The sequence below is a fragment of the Acomys russatus genome, chromosome 25 (assembly GCF_903995435.1).
Source record: "Acomys russatus chromosome 25, mAcoRus1.1, whole genome shotgun sequence".
NCBI lineage: Eukaryota > Metazoa > Chordata > Mammalia > Rodentia > Muridae > Acomys > Acomys russatus.
The window spans coordinates 49,489,534-49,513,220 of NC_067161.1; the positions used below are offsets into that span (position 1 = coordinate 49,489,534).

The following is a 23,687-nucleotide window of genomic DNA, read 5'->3' on the forward strand; positions in this document are numbered from 1 at the left end:
GCCATAATAGGAAGGTGTGGGCCACGCAGGTGGCCTCTGTTGGAGCCAGGTGGCGGTGAGGTGTGGGCCATGCGGGTGGCCTTGGCCAGAGCCAGGTGATGAGTGCTCACTATCATGGACCTACTTTTGTTTACTTGAGATTTCCCAGTGTCAAAAAGTTCCTTAAAATATCACTGACTGGATTAAAAGCATGCACCAGCACAGCTTGCTGCACAAGGGACAACAGATGTGTGTGTGTACAAGTGCTGTGGCATTTATGTGTGTGTGAGTCATCAGACAACTTTTGGACAGCTGGTTCTTCCCTTTTACCATGTGGGCTCCAGGGACTGAACTCATCAAGCATTGAGACTTGGTAGCAAGCACCTTTTCCCACGAAGCCAGGGGTTCTCAACCTGTGGGTCATGACCCTGGGTGTATGTGTGGGTGTTGAATGCCCCTTTCAGAGGGGTTGCCTAAGACCATCAGAAAACGAGCCGGGCGTGGTGGCGCACGCCTTTAATCCCAGCACTCGGGAGGCAGAGGCAGGTGGATCGCTGTGAGTTCAAGGCCAGCCTGGTCTACAAAGTGAGTCCAGGATGGCCAAGGCTACACAGAGAAACCCTGTCTGGGGGGGGGGGGGAGATCACTAGAAAACACAGATATAGCAGCAAAAATAATGTTATGGTTGGGAGGCAGTCAAAACATGAGGAACTGTATTAAAGGGCCACACCAACCATTTTGCCAGCTCAGGTTTAAATATATTGTTTATATATTTATGTTATATTCTATGTAACTTTTGAGACAGTGTGCCCTGGCTAGCCTGGAACTCACTATGCAGATTAGGCTGGCCTTGAACTTACAAATATCCACCTGCCCCTGCCTCCTAAGTGCTGAGATTAAAGACATGTACCATCATGACTGGCAAAATATAAATTCTTGTACAGCAACAAAGGGAATGTTCACATGCCCAAAATGGTACTTAGAAGACCAGGATTTTAAATTATTCTCAGCTACATGAGTTCAAGGCCAGCCAGGACAACGTAAGAGTCTCAGAAATACACAAAGCAAAGCAAAAAGACCTGATCTCCTGTCTCCACCTCTCTCCCTTCTGTGGTGCTGGAGGATGATCAAATTCAGGGAACTCACACATCCGGCATACGCAGCAAGCGCTCTACCACACCTTGCAACTGAACACCATCTCACTATGACTATCTCCCCCCAAGCCCTCATGCCTTTAGAGATCCAAGATGCCAACTTGTTTTTAATAGAGAAACTCCTTTAATCATGATGGAGAGCTTCCCGGGGGTGGGGCTGACTCTAGGATAGAAGTAACTATAGGAGGTGGCTGTCTGCAAAACAGCCACTTCCAGGAAATGTGACCCATGACTGCAGCCGATCAGAAGCAGGTGTGGCTGGGTGGGCTGGTAGGTGGGGCACCTTGCTGTCCTTTTCAAGTTGTAAAAAATTACACTTTCCTTTCTTAACTGGAAATTGCCTTTCAATTTTTTTTTTTTTTTTTAGTTTGAGACAGGGTTTCTCTGTGTAGCCTTGGCTGTCCTGGACTCACTTTGGAGACCAGGCTGGCCTCCAACTCACAGCAATCTGCCTGCCTCTGCCTCTCTGAGTGCTGGGATTAAAGGCGTGCACCACCATGCCCGGCTTACCTTTCTTAATCTTTATGAGAATTCAGACACAAATTACCCAGCATCTACTTAGCTTGGCAGTACACTGCAGTTAAGACTATGAACTCCATGAGGCAGTGCCAGTGCGGGAACAAGAACAGAATGAATGGCCGGACAGTGGGGGTGCGCGTCTTTAGTCCAGACTTGGGCTGCTTGAAGCCGGCCTGGTCTACAGCGTGAGCACCAAGACAGCCAGGGCTGCATAGAAAAACCCTGTCTCGAAAAACAAAAAACCAGAATGAGTGGCAAGAGGCAGTATGCCAACAAGCTAAGGGTCTGCTCTAGGAAGGAAGGACAGTGGCTGCTCAATTATGAGACCCAAGAATCAGAAACGAGATCTGAGGTAGGCACAGGTTAGCCCCTTAAGCACGGTCAGAAGCAACAACCAGCAGAGAAAGTCTGAGAAGGAATCCAGAAAGCTGCTCCTTCAGATGAGAGCAACTAGGCTGGGAGGGGCTGGCTGGTGGGAGGGGCTGGCTGCTGCACGTTATTCCTAGACCCTCAACAGCGCCAAGCACAGTGGCCCTCACCAGAGGCTGAAGCTGGAGACCCGTGAGTTCAGGGCCAGCCTCGGCTGCAGACTGAACGCCTGTCTCAAAAGCCAAAGAAAGAAACGGAATATAAAACTTCATTCGGAGTTCAAAAATGAGAGAAAGAGGGTGACGTGGTGATGATCACTGGCAAGAAGTGCAGCAGAGCCCGGCCCACCCACTGCACTGTCAGCCGTCCTCGGAGCCTGAGGCTGGTGCCGGGGAGCCATGTTAACTCAAGAACCGAGGGCAGCTCCAGCAGGTGCAAGGCTAAAATGAGCAGAGCAGCTGATATCGTCCTAGTATTTTGGTTCTTGTCTAAGATGCTTCTGGAAAACACATGGGAAGAGGGCAGCTGAATCAAAGGATGAGCTGTGGCCAGGGTGGACACGCAGTCTTCTCAGCAGCTGTCCTGCTGGGTCCAGTTCCAGGCATTGATGAAGAGCTGCAGCCATGGGGAGGAGGCCAGGGCAGCACAGGGAGCAGGCCGCCACGCCCACTGCCAGAGCCTCACAGCCCGCTCGGGGTGCGGCATGAGCGCCAGGTGGCGGCCATCCTGTGAGCAGATGCCAGCCATGCCCCCTGGAGACCCATTGGGGTTCAAGGGGTACTGCTCTGTGGGGTTCCCATCGTCGTCTGCCCAGTGCAGAGGAACTAAGCCCCTGGCCTTGATCTTGGCTTGGAGTTCAGAAGAAGAAAATGCCATGTAACCTGGGAGCAAAGGAGAGAGGAAAGTGAAGGCCAAGCCTCTTCAGGCCCAGCCCCAGGCCTCAGCCCCAGCCCCAGCCCCAGGCTCAGCCCCTGCCCTACCTCCCCAGCCTCACCTTCCCCATGAGCGCTCCACACAGGCAACACAGAGCCTGCCATCCCTTGAAGCATCAGGGCTGGCCCGGGCTCCACACGCACGGTGGCCCACCGGGACTCATAGCGCCCAGACAGATTGTGGCGGAGGAGGAGGCCTGGCTGGACTGGTCGGGAGGCCTGGCTTGGTGCGTCTTGCTCTGCATCGGGGTCACCTCCCACCCAGCCCAGAAGGGCCAGCAGCTGACAGCCATTGCACACGCCCAAGCTGAAGGTGTCTCGCCGCCTGCGGAAGCGGCCCAGCTCTTCCCTGGCCTGTGGGTTAAAGGTCACTGCAGCTGCCCAACCTAGGAAGAACAGTATGTCAGAGTGAGATGTAAAGTGCCTGAGAAAAGCAGAAGCAGGGGATAAAGGAGACAGCAGCCTTCACTCTAGCAGCCAGGCCCTCTCTGCAGAGCCTGGGGCAAACCCGAGGGAAGAAAGCTTGACACAGTCTTTACGTGAAGCCAAAACATTTGTTAACAATTTTATATATCCAAGATTCATTAGTAAGATTTCAGTAGAGTGTAGGGGCTCACACCTACAAATCCCAATACCTGAAAGGCCAGAGTAGGAAGATGGCTTCCAAGGCCACTTTGTGCGTTTGAGCTTTGTGAAATCCTATCTCATTTAAAATAAAATATAAAGGCTGGAGAGATGGCTCAGTGGTTAAGAGCGCCACCTGCTCTTCCAAACATCCTGAGTTCAATTCCCAGCAACCACATGGTAGATCACAACCATCTGTAATGTTATTTGATGCCCTCTTCTGGCCTGCAGGTGTACATGCAAGGAGAGCACTGTATACAGCACTGGATACATAATGATAAATAAATAAATCTTTAAAAAAAATAAATAAATAAAATAAAAAATTAAAAAACCACACATAAAAAGCCTGAACTTTCGGCCTCGCTTGAACTCGAAGGCCTTGTTGTGCTCAGCCACCCCCCGACAGAGCAGGGCAATCTGACCAAGTTGACGTGCAGCCACCTGTTCAGAAGGGCTAGGCCACCCAGGCTTGCACAGCTCTGCAAAGCCACCTGCCTCATTTCAGATACCTTACTCCTTCTGCTGGCCTCTGGCCCTGAACTGGAACACTCTGCCTGACTCTGTGGGGGTGACAAGCCAGCCCCAGGCTGGGGAGAAGGAGCCGAAGACATTTTCTCAAGGAGTCTGCACACTGACCTTTGGCAGAGCCCAGGACGTCTGCATAGCTGAAGCCTCCCACAAAGGCCACACCACGGAACGTGTCCAGCTTGATGGCCCCAGAGCAGAGATCCTGCATGGTCACATCCCACACCTAATAGCACAGGGAGGAAACTGTCAGGTGACACACAGCCAGGATGAGCTTGAGATGTCCAGCTCTGCTAGGCACCGCGCCTACCTCAAACCCAGCCAGGTGAAAGGCGTCAGCCATCTCCCGGTCTCCGTTACTGCCCTCTTCTCGCAAGATTGCAACTCGGGGGATGAGGCCACCTGGAAGATGTGTCCTGAGTAGAAGGGTACCTATCCACCCCCAAACCCCAGGGCAGGTCCGTCCACACTCCCTTACCAGGGTTGCAGGGCACAGAGGCCACGGGGAAGGTAGGTGGCAGGCAGTAGCTGGGTCCTGTCCTCTCCTTCAGGCCCTGATTCTCCTCTGTCACACAGCGTGGCTCAGCCTGCAGTAGGTCCAGCTGGAAACTTGTCTCTTCCCAGAGGGCTCTCAACTGCCCAACAGGCTGCTCTACCACTACAGCCCCATTCACTGACACTCGGACCTGGAGAGGGGACACTGATGAAGGGCCAGGAGAAAGTGTGGCCCCATGAAGGTTCCAGAGTGGCACTTGCTGACAGGCTCGCATACTATCCTCTTCTTGGCTTCCTCACCATGGCCTGCGGCCCAGCAGCACCAGTGTGGCCCAGCTCCAGACAGTGTAGGCCTGCACCCTGGTACCGCTGCAGCACTCCGGCTACATCTGCCTCTTGTACCTCCAACACCAGGCCAGGCTCCTCAGCAAACAGCACAGGCAGTGCTGGAAGGGAAGTGGGGGTGAGTGAGGATGAGCAAGGCACAGGTGCAGTCTCTGGAAGCTGCAGCAGAGGCTGTGAGAGTCTTAGAACAGCTCAGGAGAGGAGACAGTAAGGGAGGGTTCGGCTGAGACTCAAGAGCAACGGTCAGAGAGATCCCGTTCTCTACACCAGCAGATCTACAAGCAAAGACAGCAGCACAGGCCTTACGCTAGACCCCAAGCTTCTCACCATGGACTCCGGGGGCAGGCACATCCACCTCCATCCCACAATTTCCAGCAAAGGCCATCTCTAGCAGGCAGGTGACAAGCCCTCCATCGCTGACATCATGCCCTGAGCAAAGACGGCGATCTGAAGGAACAAGGAAAGATACAGTTCAGCCATCAAAGCTCCACAGCATCTGGAGAGCCAGTGAGTGTGAGAAGGCAAGCGCCTGCCACATGTCTGCCACCACACAGCAGGGCCCCCCTCACCTTTCAGCAGCCCCTGGGTGATTTGAAAGGCACGCACGAGGTTCTCCGGAAGGTCTAGGTCAGGAGGGTGCTCCCCGAGCTGGGAGAAACACTGGGCCAGAGCCGTGCCCCCCAGCCGGTGCTGGCCAGGGCTCAGAGGCACATAGAGCAGCCGCCCTGAAGAAATAAGGAAGGGGAGGGCAGCTCCAGAGCATGCCTCAAAGTGTCCCCAGCACTGCCAATCACTGCACAGTAAGACACCCCCAACTGCTAGTCCTAGAAGCAACACAACTCAGGGCTGGGAGGGGGAGGACCAGGACTCATAACGTAGACCCAAGCTAAGGAACAAGCTCAGATGTACACCAGCAGGAGGGAGACGAAGCCATACCTCTCCCTCCAGGATGCTTGAGGTCTGGGGTCACGGTGGCTGTGATGTCTGGACAGACAGCATACGCCGAGATGACCAGTGACCCTACAGGCAAGGAGAAGTAAGACTAAGCGAGGCCCCAACCCAGGCCCGCAGCCCCTCTTCCTCTCACAAGGGCCTCCTCCTTACCAGGAGCCTGCACGGTCTCAGTGCCAACCCGAGCAGCCATGCTGAGGGAATCCTTGCCACCATCTACTGCCACACCCAGCGCTGCCATCACTGTCACCATAGCCTCACAGGCATCGGCCAGCGCTGCACCCTCACCTGGGAGCTTGGCTGCCCACATCCAGTTCCCGCTGCACTTCACATCCTGGGAACATGGCATTAAGAGGAAAAGAGATGTTGAGGGCCTGGAAGTTTAAGTGCAGAAAACACGAGAAGGAGGGAGAGTGACTGTTGGATGCCAGGGCCTAGAACCACAGGACAAAAGCTATGGAGGACTCACTCGGAGATCAGTGACCAGGGCGAACACCAGGTTGGTGAGGGCTTCAGACACAGCTAGCCTGGCAGCAACCTTGGGGTCCAGCAGGCTCTTGACTGGCTGCTCTCCCAGGGCTGTGGCGGCCCCCACGAGCTCCTGGTGGCTCAGTGCCACAACAGCCACATCAGCCAGAGGAGTCTGCAGGGGTCCGACACACTGCTGCTGAGCCACCAGGCCACCCACAGAGCGATCCACCTATGGAACCAGATGCAACAGGAAAGAGGGCAAGGTTCAAGGAAGGCTGGCTATGGCCTCAACTGCAGGCAAGACCATACGGGAAGTGTTCCTGGTAGCAGGGACAATAGGCATGGCCTGGTTCCCAGGGGACTGCAACGGGGGGAGGGCCAGGATGCCTGACAGGGGACAATGCAGAAGGCTGAACAGCAAGTGGGGTGCAAAGAGGACCTTGTTGGTGAGGTAGCGCTTGCTGGCCACAGCTGGCAGCCTCAGAACCCGCTCCAGAGCCTGGCGCACACTCAGCTCTGGAGGTAAGGCGAGAGGCTGCAGCACAGGGGGTTTCCTCTGGAGGAAGAACTCCTGAAATGGAAGAGTGGCCAAACATAAATACCTGGGAAGGGCTGAGCACACAGGTGACAAACACAAACAAGGAAAAACTAACATGACAGAACGGCCACTGGCAACACTCCCCAGCCCTGGCTCACGTACCTTTCGAGGCATCTTTCCCAGAACCCAGTCAAGGTCCAGGTCCACAGGGGTGGGTGGAGGTGTCAGGGGGCCGTCTCCCTGGCCACTTTTCCCTACTGGGCACTCTCGATCATCCACTAGCACGATCTGTGGACCCCAGGCACAGCCCCCAAAGAAAATGAGACCTTCAACACCAGTGGGGGATGTTCCAGCAGGCAGGAAAGTTGTCCCATCCTGCCTGGCTTCCTTGAAGAGTCCCCCTCCTCTCTCCTGACCCCCACTGTTCCCTACTTCTCTGGTGCCCACTTCCTGCCTGGCTTCCTTGAAGAGTCCCCCTCCTCTCTCCTGACCCCCACTGTTCCCTACTTCTCTGGTGCCCACTTCCATCTGATCTCATTCTGATCCCCCAAGCCCAAGGACCCAGCTCCAGATCACTGGGACCAACTCACTCTCTTGTCTCCTGTGATGGAGCCCACAAAACAAACTGGGCAGCGTTCACGGGCACTGACGCGACTCAGGAAGTCCCGGTCAGAGGGCCTCAGCAGAAGCGCATTCGACTCCTGGTACTCGGCCCCCCAGATTTCCAGTGCATTCAAGGTTGGGTCACCCAGCTACAGACAGACAGGGAAGAAAAAGAAGGACCTGTGGGCACTGCCTTGCTTCACACTGTTGCTAGGAATGGGCAGCGGATGGCCAGGCTTCAGGGACGGCACCTACAGACCTGGAAGCGGCTGGTATAAATGACGGCTCCCGCTGGGTCACTCAGCTCCTTTAGGACGTTGCCTGGTGAGAGAAGAACAGGGAGAGGCGGCAGCCTGGTCACCGTCAGCCCAGGAAGCACCTGTGTCCCCGGAAGAGCTGTTGCTTTACGCTTACTATCTGGCCTCCATGGCGGCAGCAGGGTCTGCCCCTCCACCCCCGGGCGGGCATGGAGAAGGTGCTGCAGAGCTTGGTGCTTGCCTGCAAATCCTCAATGCTTCTCCCTGAACCAAATACGGCCAAAGATCAAGTAGACCCGGCCGGTGCCTTGAGCGCTGCCCTCACCGTTGCCACCAGCACCCTGGTCATGAAGGCTGCAGATGGGGTTCCCTCCTGGGGCTTCCACACAAGCCCGGATCACACGATTCATCTTCTGCTCCATTTCTGGGTCCCCTCGTTGCACAGCTCCGAAGTCCAGGTCATTGGTATTGTCCCCCTGAACCTGAGGGAGCATAGGAACAGCCCATCTTAGGGAGCCTCGGAAGCTCCACCCACACTGTACCCAACAAAGGGCCAGGGATATCAAAGTCGGCCTCCTTAACGATTTCCTCTCCCTCACCTGCACAGAAGAAGCAGCTCCGCCCCCGACTCCGATCCTGTACACAGGACCTCCGACCTTCACAACCTCCATGCCTGCAAGGAAGGGAGGTGGAGCCAGAGCCCAGGGAAGCTACACAAAAGGCCAATAAAGCAAGGCGCCATGAGCACAGAAGAACCCGATGTGAGGGCAGCAGGACCACAAGAGTCCACTAGGCAGAGAAGAGAGCAAGCACACAGCCTGTGGAAGACGGAGTGACAGTAGTAAAAGTGCAGACACAGGGCTGGAGAGGTGGCTGAGTGTTTAAGAGCACTGCTCTTCCAGAAGGCCTGGATTCAGTGCTCAGCACCTACAGGGCAACACACATCTGCTTCCAACTCTAGTTCTAGAGGATCTGACGTCTCTTCTGGCCTTGGTGGGCACTATACACTCATAGTGAATTTACACAATATGCATAAAGTAAAAATAAGTAATTAGTTTTGTTTTTTTAAATTACCAACACACCTATTCTCTAGTAGGGAAAATATATATCAAGAAACTTAGCCTACAGTTTTATACACGGACACATAATCATCCATGTGCAATAGTAAACACTGAATTAGTTGTTTTAGCAAATATAAGAAGTAAATCAAGGCTTTTAGACACAGACTGCAAGACAACATTGTTAGAGGCAATACTACCACAACTCAACTGTAGACTCAACACAGCGCATATCAATGTCCTTCTTGTCTTTCCCACAAAATGATAGCCTGATCCTAAGGTCCATAATATAAAGACTAACCACACAAAACAACCTCTCTTTTTTTTTTTTTTTTTTTTTTGGTTTTTTGAGACAGGGTTTCTCTGTGTAGCCTTGGCCATCCTGGACTCACTTTGTAGACCAGGCTGGCCTCGAACTCAGCGATCCGCCTGCCTCTGCCTCCCGAGTGCTGGGATTAAAGGCGTGCGCCACCATGCCCGGCAACAACCTCTCTTTTAAATTATTATTTTTTGTTTGTTTGTTTGTTTGTTTGTTTGTTTGTTTTGAGACAGGGTCTCTCTGTGTTAGCCTTGGCTGTCCTGGACTCGCTTTGTAGACCAGGCTGGCCTCGAACTTACAGTGATCCGCCTGCCTCTGCTTCTTGAGTGCTGGGATTAAAGGTGTGCACCACCACGCCCGGCAATTATTATTATTTTTTAAAGATTTACTTATTTGTTATTTATACATTATTCTGCCTGCATGTATACCTGCACACCATAAGAGGACACTAGATCTCATTATAGGTGGTTGTGAGCCACCATGTGGTTGGGAGTTAACTCAGGAGGTTTGGAAGAGCAGACAGCGCTCTTAACCTCTGAGCCACCTCTTCAGCCCTCTTTTTTTTTAATTATTAGAAAATAACTTATTTTTATTTTGGTTTTTCAACACAGAGTTTCTCAGTGTAACAGAGTCCTATACTCACTTTGTAGACCAGGTTGGCCTTGAACTTACAGAGATCCACCTGTCTCTGCCTTCCAAGTGCTGGGGTTAAAGGCATGCACCACCACACCCAGCAAAGAAGTTATCTGTAGTTTCGCAGAGATGTGTGTGTCTGTGCATGTGACTACAGGTGCCACAGAAGGCAGATGTCAGATGCCTGGAGCTGGGTTACCAGCAGTCATAAGCCCCCTGACATGGTGCAGAGAACTAGACCTGGCTCTTCTGCAGAATAATACACACTCTTAACTGTAGAGTCAGCTCTGCGGCTACACAACAACCTTGAATAACAACAAAACTGAAGTTGGGCAGTGGTGGCGCACACCTTTATCCCAGCACTCGGGAGGATCTCTGTGAGTGCGAGGCCAGCCTGGTCTACAAAGCAAGTTCCAGGATAGCCACGGCTACAGAGAAACCCTGTCTCGAAAAACCAAAACCAAAACAAAACATAACTGAGGGCCTGATCTGCACAGGGGATTCTAGGAGTTACAGCCAAGACTACATAGTGAGACTCTATCTTAAAAAACCAAAACAAAGTGCTCTCTTTGGTAGCTCATATCCTAACACTGGAAAAATACAAACAAGGTTAGCATGGCCCCTGCACTAGGATGGCATGCAAATTCATAGCGTGTTCCATGTTTCATGTGCATGTGTGCAAGGAACAGCAATTAATGATACACAAAGAGGAGTGTATCAGAGGGTCTGGAAGGAGGAAAATACAGAAATGACGTAATTCTATTAAAATCTAAAATAAAAAAGGTAATAAAAATAAAAATATTTTTTAAAAGAAGGTGTGGGCTGGAGAGATGGCTCAGTGGTGAAGAGCACTGGCTGCTCTTCCAGAGGCCTGAGTTCAATTCCCAGCAACCACATGGTGGCTCACAACCATCTATACTGAGATCTGGTGCCTTCTTCTGGTGTACACAAAAACAGAGCACCCACATACATAAAATAAATCAATCAATCAATCTTAAAAAAAAAAAAGTGTATGTGTTTGTTCGTTGCAACCGTATAAACACATGGGCCTGTCTACACACACAGGAAACACAAGTAGGACCAAAAATGACTGGAGAAACGGAAACAACCTGTGTGTAGAAGCTCCGAGGCAAGAGGAAGTAGTTCTTCCTCCCTGCCTCACCGTAGGAGGCGTGTGTGCACATCTGACAGGGTCCCAGATAGCACAGGCTGGCCTCAAACTCAACACACAGCCAAGATGCCCTTGAACATTTACCCCGCAACTCCAGGGTTAGGGCTAGTCACGCACCACAGCGTCTGGCTTACGGACGCTCTAGGGATCAAACCCAAGGCTCCTGCGCACGGCAGTCATGCTCCCTACAGACCGGGCTTCATCTCCAGCCATCCTTCCAAGGCCTGAGCCACAGCCCAAAGTCGCCAGTCAGTCAACAGGGCCCAGGCCTTTCCTTTTTTAAAGAGTTCTTTATCATATTACACACACACGCACACACACACACGCACACACACACACACACGCATGTAGTTGCCTGCAAGAGTGTATGTGCACCATGTGTGCACCTGGTGAGCAGAGGTCAGCTCCCCTGGACCTGGAGCTGCAGACGGCTGAGCCGCAGGGCGCTGGCAATGAGCGCAGCTCCTCCACTCTGAGCCTCTCCCCAACCCCTTGAGCTAATTCCTTTCTTTTTTCTTTTTCTTTCTTTTAAATGTTTTTTCAGAGACAGGGTTTCTTTGTGTAGCCCTGGTTGTCCTAGAACTCGCTCTGTAGACCAGGCTGGCCTCAAACTCACAGAGATCCAGCTGCCTCTGCCTCCCAAGTGCTGGAATTAAAGGCGTGCACCACCACATTCGCCTCTACCTGGCTGTTCTTAATTCTTACATAATTCTTACATTATTATGTGTTTGTCACACACATAAACACGGAGATACCCGAGTACTACTGTATCTGTGTGGAGGGCAAAGCACAACTTCCGTTGTCAGTTTTTTCTTCCCATCATGAGTTTCAGGCCTGCTTGGCAAATGTTGACACCCACTGAGCCATCCAACTGGCCTGGGACTTTGACTTTAACCACAGCCCTGAACACAGTACCCAGCATACAACTGGTGGGCACTCAATAAATGTTTGCTCTATTGCACTGAGCCAGCAGATAAAAGTCCTCAGCACACGGCAGGTACAAAATATAAACACTGGCTTTAATGCCTTAACACAGAGGAAGGGGTGAAGGGCCCAGCTATACACAAGTGCACTGGGAAGAGATCAAGGGTGCCCATCTAACAGAAAACTCTCCTGCCTTGACAACCTGTTGTAAGCAGAAGAAGTAGGAGCCAGTTTCACGCTGTGGCCACCCTGTGCTGCAGAGCAGGCTGGCGGGCTGCAGAGGAGGGTGGTGGCTCTTACCTGGCTCTGGGGCTTCTTTGCCTACATGCTTGGCTTCCATGGACCCAATGCCCCCACTAAACATGATGGGCTTGATCCACTCACGCCGCTGACCATCTGGAAGCTGGAGACCCAAAGAGCGGGCAAATCCTAGTGAGGAAGTGAAGAGGTTAAGTCCCACCATATCTGTAGCCCCACAGACCCTGGGCCTCACCACATCCACCAGCCCCTCTGGTGTGCCACTCTTATACGCCCAACGGCTCACCAGCCAGGACTGGTTCTCCAAACTTGTTGCCATAGTCAGATGCTCCATTACTGGCCTCAATAGCAACTTCCAAAGGCCTGGCAAAGTTCCCAGGGTACTGGAAGCTTGGATCCTCCCAGGGCAGACTGTAGCCTGACGTGGAAAGATAAGGTTCAATAGACTGTAAAAGTGGAGGCGAGAGCTGAAGAGGAGGCTCAGCAATTCAGCGCATGCCTCGCATGTGCAGGGCACTGGGTTGATCTCAGCACTCAGAGAGAAAAGGGGAAGACAGAGGACATCACCACAGAAGCTACGATCTGCGTGGCAACAGTGTAGAGGTGTAAGTGGACAGTTAAACACTGGCTTGCTTTCCATCTTCAATACCAGCCCCCCACCCACCCCCGTCTCCCCGCCCCCAGGCTCTCATTATGTACCCTTGCTGGCCTGGAACTGAGATACCTCTGCTTGAGTGCTGGGATTCAAATCACAGGCCACATGTAGAGTGTATTTATGGTGCCTCTTATCTTTCCGTAAAGCTGGTTATCCAGCAGAGCCTTACGCATGCTAAGTGCAAACTCTACCCCTCAGCCACACCCTAGAATTAGACTGCTTAAGTGGCCCCCACAGAGGTGCTTGTGTGTGTACACGCTAGCACAGGTGCCCATGGACACCACAGGAGGGTTTGAATCCCATGGAGCCAGAGTTACAAGTGATTTTGAACCAGCAGGTGTAGGTCCTCTCCAAGAAAAGTATAAACGGTTAGGCATGATCTTGTTCAATTCCACATAGTGGAACCATCTTTAAAAAAAATTAAGAAGGGTAATCTCCTGGACTCACTTTGTAGACAGGTGTGTTTCATGTCCCCAAGAAAAGTTTTGTCACATACAGCCCCTTAGTTTTTCTAAGAAACTGGATTTGGCAGGCAAGTATTGATTATAAGATAACCTAGTCTCACGGCTTCTTATTAAGCGAATGCTGTTATTTTAGAGAAAAGTGTCTTCAAAGCCAGTCCTAACCTCCACCTTTCCAACACACGGCTCGTGTCCACGCTCAGCAGGTGACCACTCGGAGGCTCTGCCTCCCAAGAAGACACCAGGTGACCCTCAGACTAAGCTGTGAGTGCTGGTGTGTACGCTCAGCAGGTGACCACTCTGAGGCTCTGCCTCCCAAGAAGACACCAGGTGACCCTCAGACTAAGGGGTGTGAGTGCTGGTGCCCGCCAGGAGAAGGAGCCTGGAAGGGAAGATGGGTAGAGAAGAAAAAGCTAGAACCTGGGATGTGCAGGTTTCCAAAGCAATAGCCAGCAGTGCCGGCCACCACATGGGCCCCACGGCCCGTGCACTGGACATCTCTGATGCGGCCGCCGGTGCCTGTGGTTGCACCGCTGAAAGGGGCCACTCCTGCAAAGAAAAAGCAAAGGGGATACGGGTAACACAGGGAACCACCCTTAACACCCTCCATGGAAGTAAGGACAATTTAGGCTCAGCCCCAGGGCCTAGGACCTTGGTGTCCCCCTACTCTCTAAATTTACCTAGATGCACTGGGACCCAACTCACCCACCTGTGGGGAAGTTATGTGTCTCTGCTGTGAAGACAACATGTCTAAGGCCCTGTTGTTGCCGGAAGCAGCTTGGTCGTGTAGGGTCCTCGGGCTGTAGGAACCGGACGTCCTTTCCCTGGATGGCACTACGGACACAGTCATTCTATATACCCTGTCGTTTTTCCAAGAGCCATGCCAATCCATACAAGGTCCAAGGCCTCCCTTCTCTCCAGCCCAGGGCACAGCCAACCTGCTGTTGTCACAGAACTTGAGGACATTGTTCGGGTTTGAGGATGCCTGAGTGCTCATGATGGACTCGAACAGGGAATGTGCCAGCTTCTGCCCGTCCACGTGGAGCTGGCCCTTGAAGAACCAGTGTCGACTGTGCTCACTGTAGGAGTGACATGGGGGAGAAGGCACAGAGCATGGTCACTCCTCAGGCTGCATCTTCTCAACAGCAGTCACGGCCAACTCATACTTAGGTTAGAGTATATTCCAGAAAATCACCACGTATTCTGCTATTGCGGGTTGTCCAGAACCAAAGTAAGGTAAAAGCAAGATTTAACAGTAGACGCCTACCAGGGTAAAGAGGGCAGAGCCTCAAGAGATACAGAGAAGGCTGGGCGTGGTAGCGCACACCTTTAATCCCAGCACTTGGGAGGCAGAGGCAGGCGGATCGCTGTGAGTTCGAGGCCAGCCTGGTCCAACCTCCAGGAGCCAACATGGCCGACAATGGCATTCCCCCTCACCTGTTGGATTGGGCCAGGTCAAAGGCCTCCACTGTACTCGGGTTCCGCTGCAGTTCTTGAAAACGCTTGGTGTAGAAATCCAGGTCCCAGGAGTCAAGAGCCAAACCTAGGAGACAAACCCTAGAAGAACTGACAACTTGCCTCAGGGCACCGCAGTCCTGCTGGACCGTGCCAGGCCCTTCCTTCACCCCCACGGATTCCTGCTCACCTAGCTCCTGGTTGGCCTTCTCCAGGGCAGGCCGGCCCTCGGCTAGTATATCAATGGAGCCATTGAGCGGGGCTGGGATGCTCTGAGCGGAGAAGCTCTGGATGGGGTCAGGGTAGTGCTGCTCCGTCATGCGGTCATGCAAGGCAGCCAGAGAAACGGCGGCCATGTCAGCCGTGGGGGGGTTGGCAAACTAGTGGGAAGACACACAAGAAGTGACAGGCGGAGGTGAAGAACAAGGAGGAAGGGCTCGCTCCCCACACTGCCCCACAGCTAGCGCCGGCGGCACGGCCAAGGCCTCTAGGTTCTACACAAATGCTCTCCTCCCACCGAGTGTGCATAGTCAGGCCAAGGCTAAAAGAAAAAAAAAAAAGAACAAAATAAAAAAGTCCCCTTCTCAGCCGGGCGTAGTGGAGCACACTTGTAATCCCAGCACTAGAGAGGCAGAAGCAGGTGGATCTCTGTGAGTTCAAGGCCAGCCTGGTCTACATTGAGTTCCAGGGTATCCAGGGCCACACAGAGAAACCCCATCTGGTAGGAGGGGGTGGTGGTGGGGAAAGGACACCCAGCCCTTCTGGACACACAGGTCAGTCTGGGAGGTCAGGTTGGCCCATTCACCCTTCAACCAGGTACCTTAGAGCAACAGACACCTCCCACACACAGGGCAGGCCTGAGGCCAAGAGCACTCCCTGCTTCTCCTGTGACTTTGCTAGAGTTTAGGATCTAATCTCTGGTCCACCTGCTCCTTTTGCCTTCTCACCACCACGCCAACACCTCACCGAAAGCCGGAAGCGCCGGGTGGTCTCTACCCGATCCACAGCTCTCAGCCCAGCTGCCTGGCACACAGAAGCAATGTTGGTGGAGGCTGGAGTAGAGAAATTCAGCCTGAGGAAAGAGACAGACAGTTATGGTCTCAGGGCCGTGGCAAGCATCAGCTGGGAAGATGGACCTTGCACACTGCTGTCTCTTTACCACTGGCCTCCTGCCTCAGACTGGATGTCAAGGAAACCTTTGATAACTAATTAGAGGCTCAGGGGCAAGAGGGTGCACTGCTTTTCAAGAAGACTCATGTTCGGTTCGTTGCAGCCATGTCAGGAGGCTCACAACTGCCAGAAACTCTAGCTCTAGGGGGATCGATGGCTCTAGCCTCCACTGGCACCTGCACATACCCATACAGAGACCCAGCATGGGAAACTCAGCAAAATCAAGTTTCAAAAGACAAACTGTTCAACGGTGCAGTGCTTACTCAGCGTGCATTAAGTCCTAAGAAACAGGAGCAGAGAGAAACTGCTGCAGCACAAGCCCTCAGTGTGTGAGAGCCAGGTGCCCTAGGAGTGTGGGCCTCGCTGCTCCAGGAAGACACACTGACACGTACCTGGGTCCCACCTCCAGCAGCACATCATTGGAGCCGGGAGCAAGCCAGGACTTCTGAGCAACATCATCCACCAACAAGGGGCAGCCGAACAGCCATACCAGCTTCTTCATGTCCTCAGCCCCTGGCAGGGTCTCAGCTGCAGACAGGACAGGGCACCTCAAGACACTGCTCCATGTACTAAATCACCTCCTTTAAGAAACCACCACCGGCCGGGCGTGGTGGCACACGCCTGTAATCCCAGCACTCGGGAGGCAGAGGCAGGCGGATCGCTGTGAGTTCGAGGCCAGCCTGGTCTACAAAGCGAGTCCAGGACAGCCAAGGCTACACAGAGAAACCTTGTCTCAAAAAACCAAAAAACAAAAACAAAAGAAACCAACACCCAGGGTGGCCCACACCTTTAGTCTCAGCACTCAGGAGACAGGGACAAGAGGAGCTTTCAAGTTCTCTGCCAGCTTGGACATTATTTCACGCCCCAGGACAGCCAGGACTACACAGAAAGATCTGCCTCAAATTAATTAAAACCAAAACAACAACAAGAATCCAACACCGAGGAGATGAGCCAGCTCAGCAGTAAAAGAACTGGCTGCTCTTCCAGAGGACTTGGGTTGGGTTCCCGGCACCCACATGGTGGCTCACAACCACCTGTAAGTCCAGTCCCAGGGGATCTGCACCCTCTTCTGGCTTCTGCAGCACCAGGCACAGGGCACACAGACACACACGCAGGTAAAACACAAACACAACCAATGTACCTGCAGCCAAGTCTGACAGTCCTGGTCGGAACCCAGGATGCCACATAATGGAAGAAAGAGTCACTTCACTTCCACACACACAAAACAGGAGGAGAGAGAGATGGCTCGGGGATTATATCACAGCCTGCTCTTACAGAAGAGCCAGGGTCAATTCCCAGCCCCACATCGCCCCCACATCAGAATGTCATTTGTATCTCCAGCTCCAGGGATCCAAAGTTTTCTTCTGGACTCTTGTGCACACACACACACACACACACACACACACACACACACACACACACACACACGCACATAATTAAAAATAAAACCAAATGTAATAAAAAATTCAAATAAAAAAGCCCCACATCTGACATTGTTGTGATGACCCATGCTAGTAAGCCCAGCATTCAGCGGTAAAGACAGCAGAATCAGGAGCTTAAGGTCATCCTTAGTCACAGAGCCTTGGCTAACAACAACAATAAAAAAGCCCAAAGGGACAAAATTTAAAGCCAACCTCTGGGCCCCACCTGCCCAGTGCACGTTGTAGCACAGCTCCGTCTCCACACTCTGAAGTGTTGGCAGTTTCTCCTGTAGCTTCTGGAGAACACGTCTAGAGGCTGCCCCACTGTGGTCGGAGGGGCGGACATAAAAGTGAAGGACAGGGGCCATTTCTGCAGGTGACCTTCCAGAGATGAATAAGGTTCCTAGAAAGAAAAAAGAAACTGATTTCAAGGTTCACGGACAGCCCAGACACTGGAGATAGAGAAGGCGGACGTTATAGGGGGGACTCAGAAAACAGTAAGGGAAAAAGGTCACCCTGGTGATTTTTCATTAATCCTGTAAAATGTAGGCTTTTCAGGCTGGGAAGGGATGACTCTGCAGGACAGCAATGCCTCGGCCCTGGGCGCACCCTCCAGGCATGCGAACACCCATGACAGGGCATCTGTGATGTGGGGGAGGGGCATGCAGGCATTTCCTTGGCAAGGTCTCAAAGAACCTACTATGAACTAATAAATCAGACAACTTCAGCTCAGTGTGGCTAACACTAAGGGACAGGAACACCGGCCTGATAGTTGAGCAGCTAGGAAAAGCTCCCTAGGATAAATGTCACCTGTCACGAACTGTCTGCATTCACACGCTGAATCCCTGATTCACAATGTGACAGCATCTGAGCACAAGTCTTTTACAGTATTGGGGTGACGAGGGCGGGGCCCTGATGAATGGGACAGGTGGCTTCTACAAAGCTAGAGTTAGAGCTCGTCTACCATGGATGCACAGACACAAGGTCAGCAGTGTGAGAGCTGGGAAGTGTTTCTACAAGAAACTGACTGTAAGAAGGAACCAAAAACCTTCCATTTTGGATAGGAGTCAAACAAAGTTTAAGTTCCCAAGACCTCCCTGGGTAAGTGACATCCTGCTTGGCAAGTTGAGACACAAACACTAAGCAAGAGGCCTCACCACAACTGAATAACCCAACCAATGGGAGTTGGGTACATGTACCACCTCAGGAGTCCCCCAACAGGAGCTGGGTAAGTGCACCACCTAAGGAGTCCCCATCCCTACATCCTGACTGGTGGGAAAATGCAACTTTAACTTGGCACAGATGCATATGGATTTCGGGCTTAAAAATCCTATGACACCAGGGCTACACAGAGAAACTCTGTTTCAAAAAACAAAACAAAACAAAACAAACAAAAAGTCCTATGACAGCCAGGCGTGGCGGTCCACGCCTGTAATCCCAGCACTCAGGAGGCAGAGGCAGGTGTTCCTCTGTGAGTTTGAGGTCAGCCTGGCCTACAAAGTGAGTCCAGAACAGCCAAGGCTGCACCACAGGCCAGTGAGATGGCTCAGCAGGTACAGAAAACTTGCCTCGAAGCCTACTGATCTGAGCTCAGTTCCCAGAACCCACTTAATGGAAGAAGAAAGTTAATTTCCACAGACTGTCCTCTGACCTCAACAGTGCACTTGGGGAGCTCAGCGGCAGGCTGAGTGTCCAGTGTGGTGACTGATGGGCCTGACCTGAGCATCACAAAATGAGGACAGAACTCTCTAGAACAAAACTGGCTTCTTTCGCTGCCCTGTCCAAGGCCAGTGCTGGGAGTGACGCTCTCCATCCAAGGCCATTCAGCTGTCCTTGTGCCCTCTCAGCAGCGTGTGACTCAGTCCCGGGCTGCTTCTTCAAGCACTCTGCTCTCTTGGCTTCAAGGACGCAGTGTTCTTCTGCACCTCTGCCACCTTCTGAGTCACCTGGCTGCTGTTCTTTTGCTCAGCTTCTACGTGTTAGATGCCCGGGGTTCTGTCCCACTTGTCTTCTTTTGTGTTAAGTGGCTTCATCCAGTCTTGTGCTTCGAAGACTACCTACTAAAAATCAGCCAAGTGAAACTGCCACCATTCAACTGTTTCTAATTTAAAATGCCAGTGTGACAGTGTTCAAACTAATACTTGCCAAAATATTCTATAACTTTTCCCAACAGCGACTTTCTAAAACTCCAGATTTTGTACATTTAAACACCATCACGTCCACATATAAGGGCGTCAAAAATACAACCAGCAAAATGTTTACCTAGCATGTTTAGCAGTTTGACTCCTGGGACCATATAAACTGGGCAAAGTGCACATACCTGTGATTCCAGCACATGGGATGTGGAGGCAGTGAGGTTGAGGCTAGCTTAGGCTCTAAGAGACTTATCTTTTTCTTCCCTTTTTCTCTTTTTTCCAGAGAAATAGTTTACTGAGTTCTTGGGATGGGATCTGGAAGCTAGGCAGTAACTGCTGGCACTGCTGGCACTTGCTATCAGGAAGATTTGCTGTTCCTCTGGTCTTTCCCAGTGTAGGGAACACTACAACCACCCAAATAGTTGCTCAACTGAGTGCACAGGCATAGGATTCAGTTATAAAGCATTTGCCTAGTGTGTGCAAGTCCCCCAAGGTTCAATCCCCAGAACTACAAAAAATAAAAAACGAAGCCAACCTCAGTTGGTCTTCCCCTCAGCCTCTCTGTATAATCAATCCGCCGACAAATCTACTTTCATTGCCGGGCATGTTGGCGCATGCCTTTAATCCCAGCACTTGGGAGGCAGAGGCAGGTGGATCTGCATGAATTTGAGGCCAGCCTGGTCTAGACATAGTGACATAGACAGGACAGCCAAGGCTACACAGAGAAACCCTGTCTCAAAAAAGAAAAAAAAAATCTACTTCAAAAAATATCTTAAACCTCTTTTCCTTTTCAAGTCTCCTACCTCACTAGTCACTCATTTGAACTGATCAATGTTTTGGTTTCTTTGAGAGAAATTCCGGTTATTATATAGCCCAGGCTGGCCTGGAAGTCACAATCTGCTTGCTACTGCCCTCAAACGCTGGGCTTCCAGGCACGCACCGCCACACTCAGTTGCACTGGAGCCTTCACCAGTCTGATTCCACCACTGCACAAGCACATCCTATTTGCCACAAGCTAGCATGAAGAGCATGGCTTCTAGGCTGCTGAGCTGGCTTACTGGATAAACACTTGCCAGGCACGGTGCTGCAGGCCCTGCATCCCTGCACTCGGGTGGCAGAGGAAGGGGAAATCGCTTGAGTTTCAGGGTTCATATAGTTCCAAGCTCACCGGGGCTGTATAAGGAGAGGTGTGTGGATCTCTGAGTTCAAGGCCACGCTGGTGGACAGAATACCAGAACACCCAGGGCTACACAGAGAAATCCTAAAAAAGGCAAAACAAACAAAAACGGCCTCGTTTAGCCCAGGGTGACCTCTGACATATTGTGTAACTGAAGATGGCCTCGAATTTCTAAACCTTCCTCTCCCAAACGTCTCTCGAGCGCTATAATTTCAAGTATCCTTTACGACCCCTGGTTTAAACCGAGGTCATGGGACTCGAACCCAGGGCCCCATGCCAGGTAAGCGTTCTACGAGCTACATACACCTCCGGTCTATCATTGCCAGCGAAACAGAAGCTCCCGGAGTAACGGGACAGGGCTTTTATTCCGGGGCTGCATTCCCAACGGCTGTGGGGCCTGACACAAAGCAGGGAGTCGGTAGATCTGCTGACACGGGAGCGGAATGGGACCGTGACAGCAGGCTGTTTAAATCCGGTCCACGTAGAGGACACGTGCTCCAGCCGTCGGATGCCCTCCCTAAGGCATGCGGGCCCAGCCGGACCCAGCCGGGCCTGGGTGGGAAACCGACGCGGCCCGGACCCGGCTGAGGGTGTGACCAATGGAACCGCACCAGGGGGCGAACTCGGGGAAGGACGCCCAACTTCTACTCACCCGAAGCCGTCCGAGCCGCGGCAGGACTCCGCGAATCTTGGCGCGCTACTACGTCATCCGCGAGCGCCGCCGCCGGAGACCTAACTTGAGGGAGCCAGGGAGGCCACGCCCCTTTGTGGGCGGTGTCGCCGCGCCCTCTTGTGGGTTGGGTCAAGGCCAGCTCTTTAACTCAAATTTGGGACTTAGGTGGAGGCCCTAGTTTGTTATCTCAGCACTTGGGGAAGCAGAGGCAGAGGCAGGAGGATTTCTTTGAGTTCGAGACTAGCCCGGTTTACATAGCGAGTTCCAGGACAGCCAAGGATGCATAGTGAGACTCTGAGTCAAAAAACAACAACAACCCCCCCCCGCCCCGCCCCAAAGACCGGACGTGGTAGCGCACGCCTTTAATCCCAGCACTCGAGAGGCAGAGGCAGGTGGATTGCTGTAAGTTTGAGGCCAGCCTGGTCTACAAAGCGAGTCCAGGACAGTGAGGGCTACACAGAGAAACCTTGTCTCGAAAATACAAAAACAGAAACAAACAAACAAACAAAAACCCAAGCCAAACCAAACCAAACCAAAAATCCAAAAAGAGAAAACCCCTCGAACTTGAAATAACAGTGGAGAAAAAAATACATTCGTTCAATTACTGGTCTCCAACTCCTTTGTCCCCTCCAGTCATGACAAACACTTTGAACTTAGGAATCTGAGCAAGAAGATTCTTTTTTTTTTTTTTTTTTTTTCTCAAAGATTTATTTATTTACTATTATGTTTACAGTGCTCTGTCTGCATGTGCAGCTGCAGGCCAGAAGAGGGCATCATGTCACACTATAGATGGTTGTGATCCACCATGTCGTTGCTGGGAATTGAACTCAGGACCTCCAGAAGAGCAGTCAGTGCTCTTAACCTCTGGGCCATTTCTCCAGCCCAGCAAGAAGATTCTTTTTTTTTTTTTTTTGGTTTTTCGAGACAGGGTTTCTCTGTGTAGCCTTGGCCATCCTGGACTCACTTTGTAGACCAGGCTGGCTTTGAACTCAGCGATCCGCCTGCCTCTGCCTCCCGAGTGCTGGGATTAAAGGCGTGCGCCACCACGCCCGGCTCAGCAAGAAGATTCTTAAATGTCTAAAATTCTACTTGTTCTCTCCCTTCTCTCTCTTTGCCTTCAGTTTTTTGTTTTTTTCAAGACAGGGTTTCTCTGTGTAGCCTTGACTGTCCTGAACTCACTTTGTAGACCAGGCTGGCCTTAAACTCACAGCAATCCACCTGCCTCTGCCTCCCGAGTGCTGGGATTAAAGATGTGCGCCAGTACCACCATGCTAAGAGGATTTTTTTTCCTCTTAAATGTTTGCAGGTACTGGGAATTGAACCTAGAGCAGTGTTTCTCGGGCTTCCTGATACTGCAGCCCTTTAATACAGTTCTTTGTGTCATGGTGACCTCCCATGATAAATTTACTTTGTCGATACTTCATAACTGTAACTTTGCTATGAACCAGAACGTGAATCTCTGTGGCTGTTCGATGGCCGCAGGCAACTCCTGTGGAAAGGCGGTTTGACCCTCAGTTGAGAACCTCGAGCCTAGAGCTTTGCATGTGCTACGCAGGCATTATACATGGAATTCTGCCTCAGCTACATTAGTCTTCCTGTCTCTGTGACAAGATAGCTGACAAAAGCCACTTGGGGAAGGAGGAGTTTACTTCGCTTCACTGTTGTTTTGTATTTTCGAGAAACAAGGTTTCTCTGTGTAGCCCTCACTGTCCTGGACTCGCTTTGTAGACCAGGCTCGCCTCGAACTCCCAGAGATCCACCTGCCTCTGCCTCCCGAGTGCTGGGATTAAAGGTGTGCGCCACCATGCCTGGCCTTCTTTCTTTCTTTTTTAATGTGTATGAGTGTTTGGCCTGCATGCACGTGTGTGTGCCACATGTGTGCAGGTGCCCTCGGAAGCCAAAAGGCGGCTTTGGGGATCATGAACTGGAGTGTCAGACAGTCCTCCGACTTTGCTTTTCCCCCCTTTCCATATCACTAACATTCTATATATTTTGTCCATTTTCCCCTATCAATCAATCTCTCTCTCTCTCTCTCTCTCTCAGAACAAGGTGGGGAATTTTGTTTTTGTTTTTTTCCGTGCATACACCCAGAGCCAAAACAATGCCTAGTAAGTAGATGAATTCTATCTATTCCACCCGTGCTGAGCTGTTAATTGCTTGGCTGACTGAATTAGGAAAAGCAAAAACCTTCATTAATTGAGCCACACATTTTCACCAAGTTCCTTAGCAACAAGTAGTTCTTGGCATTATAATAAAAATAAATAAATAGAATAAGACTCTTGAGTTGGAGCTGACAAGTTAGAAAGGGAAAGAGCTAAAAACATCAGTGGGTTAAGTCCACAACACACATGTGAGCGGTATCCCGTGGCTGCCTTTTCTCTCTCTTTCTCTCTCTCTCTCTCTCCCCCTCACTTC

General features: G+C 51.7%; 1 protein-coding gene and 1 non-coding gene across 2 annotated transcripts; one reads left to right on the forward strand and one right to left on the reverse strand.

The window, feature by feature from the left end:
* Positions 1–2,285: 2,285 nt before the first annotated feature.
* Pfas (phosphoribosylformylglycinamidine synthase) lies at positions 2,286–17,697 on the reverse strand. The gene is made up of 27 exons (XM_051167655.1): positions 17,514–17,697; positions 16,259–16,394; positions 15,663–15,768; positions 14,887–15,076; positions 14,679–14,784; positions 14,180–14,320; positions 13,951–14,075; positions 13,662–13,790; positions 12,412–12,543; positions 12,168–12,296; positions 8,362–8,435; positions 8,088–8,244; positions 7,765–7,826; positions 7,493–7,654; positions 7,065–7,190; positions 6,804–6,935; positions 6,363–6,593; positions 6,047–6,227; positions 5,879–5,962; positions 5,512–5,667; positions 5,270–5,389; positions 4,898–5,043; positions 4,581–4,788; positions 4,413–4,504; positions 4,214–4,328; positions 3,016–3,339; positions 2,286–2,902 (listed from the first exon to the last, which is right to left on the reverse strand). Exons 1-27 carry the CDS (start codon positions 17,653–17,655, stop codon positions 2,592–2,594), a joined length of 4,017 nt encoding a protein of 1,338 aa, XP_051023612.1. The 5' UTR covers positions 17,656–17,697; the 3' UTR covers positions 2,286–2,591.
* Positions 10,333–10,439, forward strand: LOC127208904 (U6 spliceosomal RNA). Its single transcript, XR_007833162.1, has one exon. It is a non-coding gene; the product is annotated as a U6 spliceosomal RNA (small nuclear RNA).
* Positions 17,698–23,687: the final 5,990 nt, after the last annotated feature.

Coding starts and splice junctions, on each gene's coding strand:
- Pfas (XM_051167655.1), bottom strand. CDS start 17,655: ATGGCCCCTGTCCTTCACTTTTATGTCCGCCCCTCCGACCACAGTGGG. Junction 12,297..12,411: donor TGGAGAACCAGTCCTGGCTG/GTGAGCCGTTGG, acceptor CTTCCTCACTAG/GATTTGCCCGCTCTTTGGGT. Junction 8,436..12,167: donor CAAAGAAGCCCCAGAGCCAG/GTAAGAGCCACC, acceptor CCTTCCTTGCAG/GCATGGAGGTTGTGAAGGTC.